Here is a 20,193-nt window from a genome sequence, read left to right as displayed (position 1 = left end):
AAACTACTGTGACGCTTTGTCGGTTGGTGTTCCAAATAGCAGATTGGACATACTGTATTATATCTCAAAAAGGCGGCTCACATTATTCTATTCATAATCGTTTTACACCCGTTGTTGTTACCATTAAAACAATCTTAGTCCTTTGAAGCCTATATTAGGGACATGATAGAAATGTACAGACCGGCTAGAACTCCATGATCCCGAGACGCTGTTTCATTCGTTGTGCTTTATATTAGAACCGTGGTGTTTGTCTGTCGGAACTTTACGTACACTGCTTCTGCTTCTAGGTAATGAAACTCTCTTCGCGGTAAGATGATAGAAAAACTTATCACTGCATAACAGAGCACATAAGTATAGCAGTTGCACTCATTCTTTCCGACGCCCAAGTCATTGTCGGCGTCCGTTTCCCAAAAGTTTCTTGCAGGTAAGCTTATATCTCAGTAACCGCTTTAGGAAATGGTACTTGTTCGCTGTGATGGCATGACATGCATATATAGATTACATAACTCTTTTTGGCTTGTTCACAAGGGTATGACCAATTTTCGACTTATTAACGTTTGGATAAGTTGTTGCATGAGATAGTATTTCAGTATTCACTGAAACAAACTTTATACACTTCTTCACTATGATGATCTGTCATACAGTAAATACATTGCATTACTACTATTGTGCTTTTTCACACAGTAAAGGCATTGTCTAGGTAAACCGCTAAAAGTAAATTGGTATCTCAGCAATCATGTGTTGGAATTAATTGAAACTACAAACACTTCTATACAGTAATAAGGATAGATTCCGAACTCTAGTCTGCTTTCCCGTGTCTCTTGTTCGATGGAGCAGTTACTGGTTGTTTTGTTTTGTAACTGTTTTTGCGAAATATCAAACGTTGCTGTCTCCCTTGCTTTTGTATTCAGAATGACACTGTTGTATTTATTTTCAATGTTGATAAAAGTTAACTTGTGGGGGTTTGGGGAGAGGGTGACAGTTTCATACAGGTTCATATCTTAATGTTAGCTTTATTGTTTTGCTTGCTTATACTAGCGTTTTTGCATAATTGCAATAGCATAATTGCGCGTCCTGAAGTCACTATTATTTAACACATGTCATAGATACTCTAGCCATATTACATAAGAACTGCCTTCCGGTTAACAAAAGACAAGGGCTGATGACAACTTTGAAAAACAGCTGTAAAGACTTACAAGTGTCCCTACCGTTAGCTACTTTAAGGTATTCTGCAAGTTTGATAAACAGGATGTTCTGGTGTAACGTCATTTATCCGGGTAACGTTGAAGAAAACAATGATTCGGCATATATACATGAACCACTTTTATGATTTAATGGAAACCTGTGAGTAAACTTGTTAAAATGCGACGTTACTAGCTTTCTAGAGATAAAAAGTGATATTAAAAAGTTTGACACGTTAAATAATTTCAAACAATGTCTTAAAATCGATTCGAAATGGGCAAATATCTTACAAACAAGCACACGGGCCAGAAATTTTGTTTATTATAAATCCTATGGTAGTTTTTTAACTGTGAGATGTTTCATTACAATCTACCTTGCGAAAAAAAGTTCTGTTCGCGAAAATGTCATAAAAAATTATGTTTTTACCATAGACTCCAATTTTGAAGACTTGTTTTAGGTCCAAGTATTTTTTTTAAAATCAATCTAGCAAGAAATCAAGTACACAACCAAATTTTATTTACCTGATGTTCTAAGTACAGTTTTATAGTTCTGAAAAAAATCAGGGTTTAATAAAATTCTACATTGTAAAAAAAAATGATCCGAACGTGCAGCATAACCTTAAATCAATTGAAGACTCCTTTGACATTTACGCCGAGTATTAAAGCAAGTACTTTTACTTTATCTCACTAATAATCATTGCAAAAGGTCTACAGCTTCTTGTCAAAGGAGGCCTGGGTTACTGACGGGCTATCTCATTTGAAGTCTTTCAGCATTGTATTTTATATTAGGAAATCTCAGTCAAACGAACAAAAGTATTACACGTACAAAACTTGCAAAGGCTACCATTAGAATAAAACTACATTGGAATGTTAAATTTAAACGTTTGCAGTGCTAGTCTGTGATGACAAGTGGTGGATTGAAGCAATTATCCGCAACAGACTTGAGTGTAGTGATAAAATATCAACATAACGGGGAAAATTCATGAACCTGTAAAATATAATACGTTGCGGAAATAAACAGTAACCTGATAAACATGAAGCCCACATTTCATTTCTACAGTCTCTCCAGTTATATTTCGCTCCGTCTCTTAAATCTATCTGAAGGCATTTGTGCTCTCCTCTTTTTGGAATGATATCCGTATCTGAAGAGAAAGAAGAATTTATATTGGGCCTGCAGTTCCAGTTTAAAATAAGAAACTGAAAGAGTGTAACTTAAAGAGAACTTCTATTAAAGTTATACGGTTTTGTAGGTAAAATAACTTTAATTCCGTTACATTAAGCATATTTATATGTGTCTTGTTCTAGGATTCGGCTCACTGATATGGAAGTACTGAATGTCCAACAGCAAAACAGTTGAACACTTTCGAACATTTTTCTTATAAAATCTTTGGTTTTAGCAAACTATCACACAACACAGCGCTTTTCGCAACATCGTGACAGTGTTTTATAGTTCTAGTAGATTTATAATTTCTATTATTTAATTGAAAGATGCATATATTTTCATGATGTTAAAGATATTATATCTTTGTTTTTATTTCAGTATATTTAAAACAAGAATTTCCATTTATTTACAGGAATTTTATATCAACGGCATCTGTCTTTACTTCTGTACAATTGAGATAATTTTTGGTATTTTCACTTTGATATTTCAGCTATAATTCAATGCTATATTCTAGTCGTCCACTGGAACACAAGTAACAAAGCATGATATTTTACAGACAGATATTTTATTACAATGTTCGTTTTTCATGATCACAAATACACTTTCCTCATCAGTTTAAATGGAACAGAGTAGTATCCAGTTCGAAGTAAGATTTTTGTTATCTTTAACAACACTCTCAGAACACTTTCAGTATTGAAATCAATAGATGTTTTCTTGTTTTACCATGTTTTACAACATGTGAAACATTAATATTAAATATTAAATTTAAACAGGTAGTTCCTGTTAGATATACTTTACAACCTCATCAATACTTAGAAAAAAACTCCTAGTTTGTCCTATGAAGGACGTTAACTATTAGAAGAATTACATTCAATGAAAATGTATTCAACAATCTTTACCGTTAGTACTTATTCTGTACAGTGATATATGGTCCTTTCCGCCGCACACAGTTTGAGACATGTCGTCACAGGTTTCATTGCATCCTTGTTCGGTGATGTTTTTGCCAGGTTCCGTGTCAAAACAATAGCACTGTTATGTATTTAAAATTTTAGTTTCTATAACTTTTTAGGGTAAGCCGTTAGACTATATATGTGTGTGTGTGCGTGTGTGTGTGCGTGTGTGTGTGTGTGTGTATGCGTGCGTGTGCGTGTGTGTGTGCTGGTCTCATGGAGGTCCATTGAACGTGATATTCACCGCAAAAAGTGGTATCTATGTAAAAACTTGAACCACGCTTTACTAAAAATATATTTCACATGGAAATCAAATGTGCATATTATGACATGAATAGGGATGGAAGATATCTGTAAGATTTTTTTTGCTATTTTAGTACATAAGGTTGTTTTAGTAGAACAGGAACGATTATTAAACATTATTTCTTATGAAGAACAATTCAGCATTAACTTTATTGTAGGACAAATAACCATGACAATAACCATGACTACTCTGTTTTAGTGTAGTCATAGAATGAAATATCACTTAGGTTAGATCCAAAATTGTTGGATATTCACTTCATCAATATACATTAAGTGTTTATCATGTTATGACTCATAAAGTCCTCTTATCTCAGCGGCTAGTCGGCCAATAAAAAGTAATATTCACCAAAGTGGTTTTCTTAAAAGGTTGACAGAGAAGCTATTCTTCAAAGTAAATGCACGCGCTACGCTAGATATTTTTATCTTTTTAACACAAGATCTTCCGAGAACCTTTTAAATGAGTAATTAATACAAACTATCTGACTGTCTGTTAACATGTTTTCATATGAGCAATTTACGGTTTATAGATAGCAGATACTTATCACACATTTTTCAGTGTAATCATAAAATAAAATACTTACTATTTGATGATATCGGTAAATGTCCGAGTCTGCGGACCTGACCTAGGTGATATTCACCTAAGTAGATATCACCTTAGCCAAGTCCAATAGCTTGAATATACACCCCTTCATCATCACAATATTTTAATGAATATATAATATAAATAACACATGGAAGTGAGGGTGTTATTCATATTGTCAACCCGAAAAATAACAAACAACGCGGACGATGAAAAGTCTATATGCAATCCACTGAAACTCCATTGAGTGCGATGCGCAAATGACACCTCTGCGCAGGTGCTATTAAAGTTATTAAACGGGGATTACTCAAAAACGAGGATCGGCGTGAGAGACATTAAAATTAGTTCATTTTGAGAAAATAGGGACTTTGCATTAGGTGGTTTACATGAGGTATAATAAAAAGCGTTATCGGAAGTATATTAAACATACTGATGTTCTGATATTCCACTGGATTCTGTTTTTATATAAACACTAAGGACTTAACTTACAAAACATAATTTAACAACATCATTTCACGACATCGGGCCGATGTGATAAGAATCTTAAATTGAATTATCGTTTTTGAACACTCTATATAAAATGTAGACTTTATATAACAATTAGTATCCATTAAAATCTAATTTATTTAAAGACAGTCCGTGACTTTATTTTGATATATGCCTAAATGTACCACTGAAAATTATCTGTAAAACATCATTTTCTATTTTATCCTTAGATCAGAATTTAAAATTTACTGGTACATGTATATTTTGGCCATAGGATTAAGTTTGAGAGCTTTACTTCCCTTAAATATGAATGATATGCTTTTCTAAAGTCTTTGAAATTGCTATTATATATACTTTGATAGCTAATTACGAGTTCGTTACATAGACATGCTTTCTGGACATTTTACCAACAATTCAATAATTTATATCAGATTTCATCATATCTATTTTTATAAGTATTTTTACCGGTACATTTAAATTACCGAAACAGATACTTGTAGTAGAAATTGCACTTTACCTTACGTTGCTGTAGCCCAATGTATCGTGAGTATGAGCATGCCGAATAGCATCGCCCTTGTGTTGAGTTACCAAGGTGTATAGTTGCTGTAGCGTTTTGAGTTTTAATACAACCTTTTGTAGAGAATTATATTTTTAATAATAACAATATTTTGAAATAAATAAACAAAATATTATACAAATTAGAGTCTTAGCTTATATGCTTACACAATGCAAACGGCAATATACATCTTTACGTATATGTAGGCATAAGAAATACAGATCAGTATTATTTCACCTTTACTAATCATACAGTCTGGTTCTTTTAACGTGCCCGGAGTATAGCATTGATACTCGCGAAGCCGTCTTTCCTGGGAAGAACCACTACAGACCTCTCTATTACATGGGAGACACTCAAAAGCATCTCGGAGATTACCAGTGTGTGGACAGGGACTATCACTTGACCATCTAGCACGCATGTGTATACATAATAATATACAAATGAATTGAACGTAATTAAAAACATAATTAAATCGAACGTATTCGAAATATTACCAATGTAATCGAATAAGGCCATATACTCGTAGTATCCTACCCATACGTCACGATTCGAGATAATCGGTGCATCAATAGTTACATTAAGTTTAAGTCTCTCATACAGTATTGTAGGTGTCGCCATTTTACACTCAGTGTGTTCTTCTGTCCATGGTGCAGTTGACTTTGAAATAAAGTAACACCAGGAATCTACCAGAATAAAAAAACAAATGTTAAGAATAGATTTTATGAGAGCTACCGGGTATTCAGCAAAAATGTTTCTGTCTAGCTATGTATCAATGCGTTTCATGCCTCTTTAATAAATGAGCCGTGCCATGAGAAAACCAACATAGTGGGTTTGCGACCAGCATGGATCCAGACCAGCCTGCGCATCCGCACAGCCTGGTCAGGATCCATGCTGTTCACTTTCAAAGCCTATTGGAATTAGAGAAACTGTTAGCGCACAGCATGGATCCTGATAAAACTGCGCGGATGCGCAGGTTGGTCTGGATCCATGCTGGTCGCAAAGCCAATATGTTGGTTTTCTCATGGCGCGGCTCAAATCTTGAGCAAATGATAGATACATTTTTATTGCAAACTCTTGAATGCTTAGTAACAAAGAGATTCGTGTAGGACTTAAACCTGATAGCATGACATTTTATATATGTATAGTTATATCAATTGCTTTTAAAATGCATTTGAATATACCATATTAAAATTATATAATAGTGAAGTATACCTATACAGTTTACTCATACTAATTCGTCATTATAAAACTGAAACCTAGAGGAACTGACGATTTTATTTTCAATTACCCGCATCACCACAACAACATTCTACTACAGACATGTTTTATCATTTTCTTAAAATAACATGACCATATTCATTGATGTATAAAGAAATGTTTTCAGTTTAGAATATTTCTAGAATTTTTGAGAATATGATTATTTTCTAAGGTAAAGCGGCACAAATACTTTGGAAACTTCAGCTTTTAACAGAGTTTTCTTTCTCTCAAAACTCACCGAAATGAATAATTTAGCGTTTAAATATCAACATTTACCGGGGTAGAGTTTGCCGTTCCTACATTCACTGCTACTCTGGCCATGCTCCTACACCGAGGGTATACAATACATACATGTAGTATTCTGCATAAGCAGCTGTAACAGTAGCTGATTTCTACGGTGTTCCGTTTGGACAATCGCGACGTTTTATTGAATCCTAAACCGCAATGTACGATGGTACGATGGCGAAAACGCGATAGTGCGATGGCACGATGATGAAACAACGATGGTACGATGGTTAAAACGCGATGGCACGATGATGAAATCGCGATGATGCGATGGCACGATGGTGAAATGTCGATGTAATATCGCGTTTTCATCATCGTACCATCGCGTTTTCACTATCGTATCATCGTAACATCGCGTTATCATCATCGTACTATCGCGTTTTCACCATCGTGCCATTGCGTTTTCATCATCGTACCATCGCATTATCACCATCGTACCATCGCGTTTTCACCATCGCGTTTTCGCCATCGTGTCATCGCGTTTTCACCATCATACTATTGCGTTATCATCATCGTACCATTGTATTTTCACCTTCGTACCATCGCCTTCCGGTGGTCATGCGCAGTGGTACAGTATTTGTGTCAGTAAAATATAGGCTTGATACAATCTCATTTTCACATTGCACTATGTACCTTCTACATCCTAACAAGAATAAGCTGAGTTTGAATAATACCATGTGACTATTGCATCCAACTTTTCATTTACTTTCATGCATTCATAAAATACAAAGGATGTGGCTTTGAAGATTTTACACAGTTTTAATGAACTGAGCACTGAACATTTTGTAAAACATTTGCAAAACAGCAGAATCTAAATGGTAAATTTCTTCTCATAAACTACATTGAGATACATTCATCTATCTTAAAATACAAGTGCACGGAACTACGCAATTCTAACCGGACGGCGATGGTACGATGGTGAAAACGCGATGGTACAATGGTGAAAACGCGACAGTACGATGGTGAAACCGCGATGGTACGATGGTGATAACGCGATGGCACGATGGTGAAAACGCGATGGTACGATGGTGATAACGCGACGGCACGATGGTGTAAACGCGATGGTACGATGGTGAAAACGCGATGGTACGATGATGAAAACGCGATGGCACGATGGTGAAAACGCAATGGTATGATGATGAAAACGCGATATTACATCGACATTTCACCATCGTACCATTGCATTATCGCGATTTCGTCATCGTGCCATCGCGTTTCCTCCATCGTACCATCGTTGTTTCATCATCGTGCCATCGCGCCATTGCATTTTTGTCATCGTACCATCGTGCATCGCGGTTTAGTATTAAATAAAACGTCAAGATTGTCCAAACGGAACACCGTAGATTTCGGAGTGTTTACAACGAGTTCACACCCCTCCCCATCCCTTACATTCTCTTAATAACGCATTTTGTCTCAGACTTAGACTTCAGACCATTTTAGAATCTCGCAATTATGTCAGCAGTATTTATAAAAGGCTAAAGTGGATCGGACGGACCTGTTGTCGGTTGAAACGCAAGTCTTAATTATATGAGACTTAAATTTCAAAAAGATTTATACGATCATCTGAATTTTCTTCTTTTCCCTTTCTCTACCAATCTACTCTTTATTATAAGTTATATCACAAAAGACTGCTCTTTTCTTGTATTAAATCCAGAAAGATGTAAGCAATTTGCTTGAAAGCAATTGTTCTTGCTGGAGTATAACTAAGTCTTGCAGATGCTAGGATAGCCGTTAGCATAGCTACCTATAAGGCCAAAAAGTTCGGACCTGCACTCGACATTCACATGCACATTATTATATTGATAATTAAACAAGAGATCACAGAGTGATCTTGGCGCCCACCTATGTGCCATTTTTGAGTGTTCAAAATTTCAAGACTTATTGACTAGCTCAAGGTCAAATTTCATTTCCGTACACAACACTGTGCATGTGGTCCAAATTCGAAAGCTGTAGCTTGAGAAATGTGAAAGTAGGTCACTAGATCAATTTCAAGGACAAAGTTCTTTGTACTCAAAACTATGCATGTGCATCAAGTTTGAAGGCTGTAGTTTGAGAAATTTGAAAGTAGGTCACTAGGTCAATCTTAAATTCAAAGTTTATTTCGGTACACAAAACTATGCAAGTGGTCCAAATTTGAAGGCTGTAGCTTGAGAAATGTGAAAGTAGGTCACTAGGTCAAAATCAAGGTTAAATTACACTTCAGAACACAAATCTATGCATGTGGTCAAAATTTAAAGCCTGTATCTTCAAAAATGTGAAAGTAGGTCACTAGGTCAATGTCAAGGTCAAAGTTTGTTTCGGTACACAATCCTATGCATGTGATCTAAATTTGAAGCCTGTAGTTACAGAAATGTGAAAGTAGGTCACTAGGTCAATTTTAAGGTCAAATTTCATTTCGGTACACAAAACTATGCAAGTAATCCAAATTTGAAGGCTGTAGCTCGAGAAATGTGAAAGTAGGTCACTAGGTCAAAATAAATGTCAAATTTTATTTCGGAACACAGAACTATGCATGTGGTCCAAATCTGAAGCCTGTACCTTCAAAAATGTGAAAGTAGGTCACTAGGTCAATGTCAAGGTTAAAGTTTGTTTCGGTTCACAATCCTATGCATGTGGTCTAAATTGGAAGCCTGTAGCTACAGAAATGTGAAAGTAGGTCACTAGGTCAATCTTAAGGTCAAAGTTCATTTCTGTACACAAAACTATGCAAGTGGTCCAAATTTGAAGACTGTAGCTCGAGAAATGTGAAAGTAGGTCACTAGGTCAAAATCAAGTTCAAATTTCATTTCGGAACACAGAACTATGCATGTGGTCCAAATTTGAAGCTTGTACCTTCAAAATTGTGAAAGTAGATCACTAGGTCAATGTCAAGGTCAAAGTTTTTTTCAGTGCACAAAACTATGCATGTGGTCCAAATTTGAAGGCTGTAGCTACAGAAATGTGAAAGTAGGTCACTAGGTCAAAATCAAGGTCAACTCATGTCAAGGTTCATCTTGCCACTCAAAACCATACATGTGGTCCAAATTTGAATGTTGTAGGTTATTGACAAGAAGATTTTAAAAGCTTTTCCCTATATAAGTCTACATGAACCATGCCAAAGATTAGAGAACATTACAAATGCCAAAGCCCTAGGCTTTGTGGTTTGGACAAGAAGATTTTAAAAGTTTTTCCCTATATAAGTCTATGTAAACCATGTGAGCCCCGGGGCGGGGCCATATTTGACCCTAGGGGGATAATTTGAACAGTCTTAGTGGAAGACCACTACATGATGTCACATACAAAATATCAAAGCCCTAGGCCCTGTGGTTTTGAATAAGAGGTTTTTAAAAGTTTTTCCCTATATAAGTCTATATAAATTATGTGACCCCTGGGGCGGGGCCATATTAGACCCCAGGGAAAGAATTTGAATCATCTTGGTAGAGGACCACTAGATGATGCTTCATACCAAATATCAAAGCCCTAGGCTCTGTGGTTTTTCCCTATATAAATCTATGTTATTTATAGAAATAAACAAAGGGCCATAACTCACTAAACAATTGTTAAACCAGTCTGATTTTCAGGGGGGGACACAACTAGGGTACCAATACAACATTCTGACAAAGTTTGGTCAAAATCCCCCCAGTAGTTTCTGAGGAGATGCGATATCGAGAAATTGTTAACGGACGGACGGACGGAATGACGGACGGACCACGGACGCAGAGTGATTTGAGTGATTTGAGTGATTTGAATAGCTCACCATCATGATGATGGTGGGCTAAAAAGTGGAAGATTATCAATCCAGATATACGTCTTTTCTTCCCGGACTTTATGCGTCGGCCCCTTATATGCTATAACAATACAACAAACAATTGTCTAAACACTGGTCGCATGAAATAACTTGTGTAAAAAGTGTTTTATTTGGTCAAATTAAATTAACAAAATCGTAAAATCGAAAGGTTTGTGGATAATGCTCAAGACGACACAATCATATTTTGTCTACGAGAATAACTGACAATGTTGCAGTCGGCTTTGCCTGTCTTTACTAAAATATACTAAAGACATATTTTACATAAGATACATTCGCACAATAATAGTTTCCTTGTTAACAATATATGTAATCCTAGAAAACAAAAATCTGATTTACATCTCAGTCAGCATGGTTTAATAAATACACCAATACATACCTCTAAATTACAATAATTATTGAATACAAGATATCATGTCCATTTTAAGTATGCCTACAATATCGTTCTTATCAGAGTTAATTTAGTTAGCAGGTTAAGAGTATATTTTTCTTTCTGTACAAAACATTTGCAGGTAAATATTAAAATTATATCAATTGATTAAAACCATTACCTTGGATAAATGAAAAATAGACCAAAGGAAAATATATATACATCTCCATGTTTATCACACTGCATTTATTTCGTTTGAATATCAAGTAGGATAGTAAAACGACATATCAAGGAAGTTTAAAAGCAAGTATTGTGAAATTTTAAGCGTTACGGATGTTTTGTCCACTGTAAGTGCACTAGTGGTTTTGGCGGTTAGAAAGGACTTTCGCCAAAACAAAATTATTGGGTTTATTTCTTTATGCTGTAAAGCTTCGCACTGACGGATACATTTGTCCTGTTTTATACAGAAGATAGAAATAGTAAAGACTTAGTCAAAGAAACGCACAACTATCTTGAGAAAACGCAACATATGTCCAGATACCATAGGCTTTTAAATGCTTCTGTAGACTTTCCAGTGATTCGATTCAAGGCTCTTACTTTATTTCTTCTTAATATGTGGCCGGACATCTTGTTTGAAATAATTACAAAGATTAAAGAGATGAAGTATAATTTAATGCATGTAAAACAGGCGGCAGTGATCACAGATGAAACAAACAATTTATTTGTTGAACTTTACTTCAAGTTTATTGGATAAGTGGTGGTTTACGATATCAATAACCGGTGTCGGGAAAGATAATTTTCTTCGCCCACTCATACAAGATGTCTATATTAAACGTTTTTAGATTAAATCATATGAAATGCAGTTTACAGTTGTTATAGATATTCCTACATTGTATTGACTTTAATTTACTTCTTCAGTTGAGTCTATAAACTGCTTAAGTTTACAATTGCTAATCAACTCACATGGTTATGATGTTGTACAGAAGTGGAACAATCCAGATGTCACGGCAATTGGATATATACTTCACGTTGTCATACGAGATACATGTATTTCATCGGACATTGCCCTTGGAAAACGAATATAGAACTTTTGCATTCCCTACTTTTCTGTTTGTTGCTAAAGATATTTATAAATTAAAAATTAACACTGTGAACGCAGAAGTATATTTATCAATTACAATCTAGTAGTTTTCAATTGGGCAAACATATATCGTTCTGTTTAATTTACTTACGGCATTCTGTTGTTTCAGTTATACATGTAACAGTAGAAACTATTTCCAGAGTTTACTGTTTTTAAACATTGTTTTAATATTAAGTCAACACGGAATACGCCGCGCACTAGGAACTAACTCGCGACATCTCGATTTATGGCTGTATACCAATAAAAGAAATTGTCCTTTGTTTCATATAATATTCAGCTACTTCAGATCAATTTGCTACAGTTAGATGCTACAGTTTCTAAATTTTCACTCCTTCGTAGATCTGTTTTCCAATCCATACATTTGCTACCAGCAGACGGAAAGAAAAAGGGGTGTTGAATAGTATGCAGTGAAATGCAAGTCAACTGAAGTCAGGTACCCTCATATTGCAGCGTTTCAGAAAGCGATCCGCAGAATAAACACCCTACTTTCGTTTTAAAGCGCGCTCAATTACGACAAAAATTAAAGCACTGAAAGTGCTGACAGCAAGGGACTCATTGCAGATTATTGATATCAGTAATACCAACCTATGAAGTACCACCATTAAAGTCAGATACATTCACAAACCCTCTTCGTTTTGTTGGTTTCATGCCAGATTTCAACAGAATTCCACTTAGAACCAGTAGACTGAGTCGCGACTCGTGGCAATTTTCTCACATAAACAGGTCAATGGTCAAGTGTACGTCATTGAAGTGAGTAACTGAGATACGCTCCGCACAGCTGGACGCAGTTGAAGGAGATATCAATATCTCACTTTGGCCATGTTTTTGATGGTTTACTGTTAAATGTTGATAACTATTACTGCTGATGAGATTGCAAGACCATGATTAAGACATGATCATTCGTAATTACAAGCTTACAGAATAATAAGATTAACATAAAAGCTATCCGACAAATCAATTTGCGTATTTGTTATATAAATCGTATTTATCTTTTCAAAATAGTAACTCTATTTTGGTATTTATTCTACCACTAGGGGCAAGATCATAACCGGAATTGAAACTGGTTCCATTTGTAGTCTGTTCCACTGATCTGCCTTAGCAATACCGAGTCAGTTATGGGGGTAAGGGATATAAAATTTGGAAATTCCACGAATCTGCGTTGATACCAGTGCCATTAAAATCCAATTTTCAGAAATACCTGGGAAGTGTTAAGTGGGTGTTTTGCATATATTCAACACTTCATCACGTGACATTTTCAAAGTGCCAATTACGTTGTTTCTGTGATAAAAACGAGTAAAACTCCAGTTCAATAACACTAAATTTTGAGACAAAAATGGCCTACATTGCACACCTTGACCAAACGAAATAATTGGTGGGAAGAAAAGTTTACCTTTTCCGCAAATTGTAGCTGAATCTGCATGGACCCGGAGTGACCGTTTCTATTTTTTCAGACTTACACAATAATTACTCGTACACAGGAATCCTTATTTCTATAAAACACAATAAATAACCAATTGAATATAAAGGCCTTTAATGACCTTAAATGTACATCTACCTATTTTATTGAAAAAATGCGAAACTGTCCACAGCCACTCAACAACAAGCGTACATATTTCTGTATCAATACCATGATCCGTCTTATCTAAAGGGCTACAGTCTCATTTACATTGTCTGCATGACTATTGCGTTATGTGAAGATTAACTGTTACTGTGGAGAAACCCAAAATTATAGCATTCAAAGGCAATGGTCGATTATGTGATGATGAAAAGTGGTCATATAATGACAATGAAATAGATATTGTTGACTCGTTCAATTATCTTGGATATGTACTAAGCAGTAACGGCTCAGCGAGGCCCGGCACTGACGCTTTAGCATCAACGGCTATAAAATCAATTAACAGCTTATTCTCTATAACAAAAGGCATAGAAATACCAGTAAACATTAAATTCAATCTGTTTGATGCATACGTTAAATCCATTTTTTGTAACAGTGCCGAGATCTGGGGATTTTAATATCAGAATTCATTGGACGTGTGCATCATAAGTTTATTGAGCGAGTACTGAATGTTAATTTATCAACTAGCAGCTTGGGATATACGGAGAGACGGGTAGACACCTGCAAGTATTAAACAGAAAATACTGGTTGAAACTAGTAAACAATGAACAACGGAACGGTGCTCTTTGGGTTGCGTATGAGGCAATGCTGAAAATGCTGAAAACAGGCAACAAAATTGGAATTACTAAGTGAAGAGATTGCGAAACGAACGTGCATTTTGTGTAAATATTTAAACGAAGATGTCTGGACATGTATATCGCCAAATGGAGAGCATGCAAATGTAATAGCCCAAGTATCATGTTCTTTGATAGTAAATATATCTACGTTGATATAAATCTATTGTCCTTGCTATATGAAATTTTAGTAATTGAAAGGTCATAATTTAGCTTGTGGTGCAACTGAAAACAGAAAAAAAACGTGAGCATTTCTTGAATAATGTGTTATGACATGCATATACATTTCCGTTCAAAATGCATGCTTTGTCAGAAAAGTTAATACAACATCATGTGTCATGATCGAATCGGTGTTTTCCGGAATTTGAATTTCAATTACAAACAAATTGATATATCTTGCATCTTCACCGACACTTTGTGATGTTGTTTGAATCTGTATCCTAATTGGTCAGATTGACTGTCGCGGAAAATTACACTTGTGCGTGATATAATATTAATGACTAGATTTATCGCGCTTATAACGATGTTGTTTGTCTTGAAATTTTGTACCACGTCCCGTGAGGTATATTCCATTTCGATTCACCCTCATCTTTTGGTCTCAAGCGATACCAAATGTTACTGGAACTACATGTGATACAAGGATCAACGCACTAGTATGATCTGCCATATGTACGAAAATCAATATCATATTTTTGTTGTTTTTCTTCATCTTCATTATCATCGTCTTTATTTTCTACTATATCAGCAGTTTTTGTTCTTTATATTATGTAAAAACGAAAAAAAAAATGAATGTCTTCAAAGAACAAAACACGCTAAATTTAACTAACCAGTATGTTATTCATTTGATATTTCCTGACAGAAAGCTTCTCATATGAATGTTTGTCAGTCCAGGTACTGATTTTGATTTTTATAATAAATATCTAGGTTACTTACATATTTTGCAGGTTAGTTTATATTTTTGTTACATTCTGTTAACCATAAAGTATCATTTCAGAGTTTAAGTTAGTAATATGGCTCAAACATAAGCCAGTTTTCATATATTTGCCTGATTACCTGGAATCTGTACACAATTAAAATCTGGAAAGTAGATCCCTCGGAAGCACCGCAAACAAGGCAAACAGTGAAAATTGCAGACTTCGTTTGAATGAGTCTGTTCATGAGCAGTAAAGGAAAATGCAACACTGCCCACGCCACCTAGCACCGGCTTAAGCAGTATTCAATCTTCAAATCTAAATGAATTGAAATCAATGACTCCGAAGGACCAGAAAATATAACAACACTGAGATGAAAGCCTTTATTCGGTACGTAATAACCATGTGTACAAGTATTTTAACCTTATGTATAATATTTTACGTAGTCTTTTATGGCACTTGATATCTTGACATTGAATTACGGGATTACGTTTATGTGTCATTATATATATGATAATAAATATCTAGGATATTAACATATTTTGCTGTTATCTATATGGCCAGACTTGGACAACCACGAACCCAAACAAATAATTGCCGATTGGGCTACGTCGACATATGCATGGTGCAATGACCGAAGGTAAGGGTCACGCAATTTATTCATAATTCTGTTACAGGTAATTTTATTGCAGTTTAATCGTTGTTTTTGAGTGGCTTTAAGGATTCCACTTTATACCTCCGAAGACGTTGACTTCTTTGGCTTTCAGGTAGTTATAGGTTTTTTGGTTAATAGGTTAGTACGAATGACATTGTATACTTTGATTACATTTAGCATTTGTTAGTTTACGTGTAATTTGGAGATGTTTGAGAGGTAACCTTGTAGACTTTAATACTTTTTATTCAACTGACTGATATCTAATTCATATCTTATGTATTTTTGCCATTCATTTATTGATATTTGCTTGATCGTTGTCTATAACGCATACATATATTTTGTTGAGGAATTCTAATACGATCCGATTCATTTTCCTATTAAACAAAGAAGGCAGAAAACAGTGAATTATTATACAACAAATCACTGTTCTGACATCACAATTATTACGTCATGGCGTCTAACGTCGCGCTGGAAAAGAAACCGATTGAAAATGGGCAAATTTTTAATGAATGTCGTCAAGGATGTACTTTAAAATTCTTGGTAACGTGTTAGAATCGAAATAATATATCTCATTTAGTGATTTGGTCTTGAATAAATCATTGTTTGTCGTTCAGATGCGTATTATTATATCACTCGGGCTGCGCCCTCGTGATATAATTCCTTCGCATCTGATCTCCAAACAATGATTTATTCAACGACAAATCACTGGATGAGATATATTATTTCTTAAATATATTTAATAAAGTCTATGTTTAAATCGAATTGGGCTTCGGTCTTTTGTTATAGAATTTTAGGCAACTAACCCAATTCGAATTGACTTCAGTTTAGCGTGGTACTTTCGTGTAGATCAACATAGAACTACAATACTTCGTGTCTCCGAAGTTCAGCTTTGGTATTTTAAATATTGGAACTGCCCATCTGTCTAGAAACGTGGTTATTTTATGTAATACCCCAGTCACACATACGACACGGAAAGCTACGTCTAGCCACGGATAAAAACGTAGTAATCCGTATCGACCCGTATTGAAACGTACCTGAGACGTACCTTAATGTAGTAAGCCCTATCAATTCGTACCAATTCGTACGGCTCAGGTACGGATCGATACGGGTTACTACGTTTCTATCCGTAGCTCGACGTAGCTATTTGCGCCGTATGTGTGACTGTGGTATAACAACGTAGAACTACGATACTGTTAGTGTTTCTCAAGTTCAAGCTTGGTTTATGTAATCTTAATTACGTTTTTAAACGTGGTTCTTCAGTGTAACTTACTTTTTGTGTTTCCTAAGTTCAACCATGGCTTTTAGATATTTTGGCCGCTCATCCGTCTTGACTTGTAGTTATTTTATGGAGTCTACGGTCTGAGGCAAGTACGATTCCGGCATCTTAATAAGAGACATATGAGACTACTAGAAAATTTGTTCTAAAATGTAAGTAAACAAAGATTGAGTGTTAAAATGCTCATTTAACTGTTTCTCGACATGCCATTGCCGATAAGAAAATCTTCTACTATTGAAAATTTCTCACAGTGTAACAGGGTAAATTCCTCTTGAAAGTATCCTTGGAAGCATTTATAAAGGGCAAATTTAAATTTCCACTACACCATTTGTCTCTTTGCAAACTTCAACAATTAGCTTTGAACAAGGCATTTAGACATGCCATGCCGTTGAAATCCTGTCTGTTTATTTGTACTAAATAAAGTTCCATCATTTACTACGTTTGATCACTGTATGTCAACTAAGCAAGGTTATAACAAGAAATACAATGATTTGAATCATTGATCACAAGTAAAGAGATAGCAAATGTGAATTAAATAGAGAGATATCTTTATTTATAAATCAAACGCACACCATTTGAGTAATAACTATGTCTTATTACACAAATCTAAAACATTCATATCTTAATCAAAACAAAAATACTGATAGAAAAAAATACTAGGCTAAATTTATAAACGGCTACCTTACATTTAATACAATATTTCAGAATAGTTTAAAAATATCAAAAGAAGCATATTCAATTTTGTAACACACTTATGATGATAACATCTCCTAAAAAGCTGATTTCAAAATACTCACGAGTTTGATAGCAATACAAACTTCAGAAGTAAGTCCTTCAAACTGATTTCATATAAAAGACACCTTAATTGGACTCAGTAATCTTATACTGCAATGTTCACACAAGAACAAAGCACTGTTATAGACTTTAAGAAAGCACTTGATGAGGCTGAACAACATTCAAACTTGAACAGCCAGAAGTCCGCCCTATAACATCACGATGGAGTGATACATTCAAGGGCTGTAGCCCAGCCAGCATTCTATATCGGCCCGATATCAAACCGACATCGTTTTCTATAACGGCCTGATATCGGCTTCAATTTCGGCTGCAAATAGGAATGATGTCGGCCCGACGTCGGCAGACGATCGGGCCAACATCACACTGACATTGGTCCGATATTGGCAAATGATATTTGGCCAACATCAAAATGATATCGGCCTGATATTGGTAGATCATATCGTGGTCGAGAAATAGTCTGACACGCAGTGCTTTATCAAAGTTTTCTTAAAATATACACTTCATAAATTCTCAGAGTACTTTTCTTGAGAACTGATGTGTCTCGCATCATGTGTATGATGCTTATTTGATTTTATTGAAAAATATTTTTCACAACAATATACTACAGTTACGTAAGCTTTCTGTATATTCTTAACACTATTAAAATTGTTCAATTAGAATTTTAAACATATTTATATTTTCAATTTTTTGTAAATATTAATATTTCTATGGCGGCATTTTACATAAAAATAAAAATGCATCTTAATTATTACCTCCCTTTATTACATATAAAATTTTGTTAAATACCATCTACAAATTGTGTTTGGAACCTAGTTTGATTAATTCTGGCAATACATCATATTTGCTTAATAAATTAGCACATATAAAGGATTAGATTACTTTTTCACGTTTATCAATACTATTTTGAAAAATATAGTTATATTAGAGAATCAAATATCGGCCCGATGTCAATCCGACGTACGCAATAGTTACACTGATTGCTGTCGATCTACTGATTTCAATATTTTGCGGCACTACAACGGCCCGACGTCGGCCCTACATCGGCACAATTTGCCGACATTCCGACATTATACATATATCGGGCGGATATAGTCACGCAGGCTGGGAGTAGATGGCTGCACTTTAGACAGTCTACCTGTCCAGTCTTTCCGAAGGCTTTGTTCTTGGCCCTTGTCTCTTACTCTCCTACATTAACGACATTACATTCTCCGTAAAATGCAGAAAAAAACAGACTTCTTACAAATGATAAAAAGTGTCTCTAACAGTCAAATCATTACTTGTGTACAAAACGTTACAAAGTGAGCACTTGCTCGGTAGGAACCGGACTGGTCCATGAATTGCAACCCTAATAAGTGTGAGGTGTTACGAATAACTAGGAAAATGAGCTCATATTTTTCCATTACATTAACTATGTCGCTTAAAACCTTAGAATGACAATTCCTAAAGTTCTAAATTGGCCAGCCCAAATCAAAAATATTACATCCAAAGCGGAAAACTCTTTATCATGTGTAATACCAAGACAAACTATAAAGAAATTACGATAAAGGTTTATAACACCTATTTCCGCCTAGAATATTGTTCAGCACTTTTGTCAACCCTTACAGAAGCCTCTGACTACCAAAATTAAAATAAGTCACGGAAGGAGCACGCAATGTCTGCAACAGTTACGACAGAATTTTACAAGCAGTGTTTCCGATATAATAAATACACTAAACTGACAAACCTAAGAAAAGCACCACCACCAAACTTCTCTGATCGTATTTTACGAAATCAAATATAACTTGTTCCATGCTGACCAACATCACATCACCAAATTCCTAATTGACACAATATTACTGAAATTCCTTCTGTCCAAGATCAATCCGACTGTTGAACTTCCTCCCAATATATGGAAAATCCAGACCTAGCCGTGATCTATGTGTTGGGCGACTGCCAACTGTACCCTTTATTAGTCCCCTACTGGTTGAAAACCAGTTTCGGGGACTATAGGAATGCTCTTTTCCGTCATTCCGTCATTCTGTCATTCCGTCCGTCCGCAATTTCGTGTCCGGTCCATAACTCTTTTATCCATGAAGGGATTTTAATATTACTTGGCACAAATGTTCCCCATGATGAGACGACGTGTCATGCGCAAAACCCAGACCACTAGCTTAAAGGTCAAGGTCACAATTGGAGGTCAAAGGTCAACAGGGCTTTTTTTCTGTCCGGTCCATAACTTTCCCATCCATGAAGGGATTTTTATATCACTTGGCACAATTGTACCTCATAATAA

At 35.4% G+C, this 20,193-nt stretch overlaps 1 protein-coding gene across 1 annotated transcript; it reads right to left on the bottom strand.

The window, feature by feature from the left end:
* Nucleotides 1-6: 6 nt before the first annotated feature.
* LOC123559448 (uncharacterized) lies at nt 7-11,200 on the bottom strand. The gene is made up of 5 exons (XM_053532799.1): nt 11,096-11,200; nt 5,713-5,901; nt 5,180-5,292; nt 3,243-3,372; nt 7-2,323 (listed from the first exon to the last, which is right to left on the bottom strand). Exons 1-5 carry the CDS (start codon nt 11,142-11,144, stop codon nt 2,058-2,060), a joined length of 747 nt encoding a protein of 248 aa, XP_053388774.1. The 5' UTR covers nt 11,145-11,200; the 3' UTR covers nt 7-2,057.
* Nucleotides 11,201-20,193: the final 8,993 nt, after the last annotated feature.

The sequence above is a fragment of the Mercenaria mercenaria genome, unplaced genomic scaffold (genome assembly GCF_021730395.1).
Source record: "Mercenaria mercenaria strain notata unplaced genomic scaffold, MADL_Memer_1 contig_1785, whole genome shotgun sequence".
NCBI classification, from domain to species: Eukaryota; Metazoa; Mollusca; class Bivalvia; order Venerida; family Veneridae; genus Mercenaria; species Mercenaria mercenaria.
Note: the sequence above shows the minus strand (reverse complement) of the source record. Positions and strands in the feature narration are given on the sequence as shown.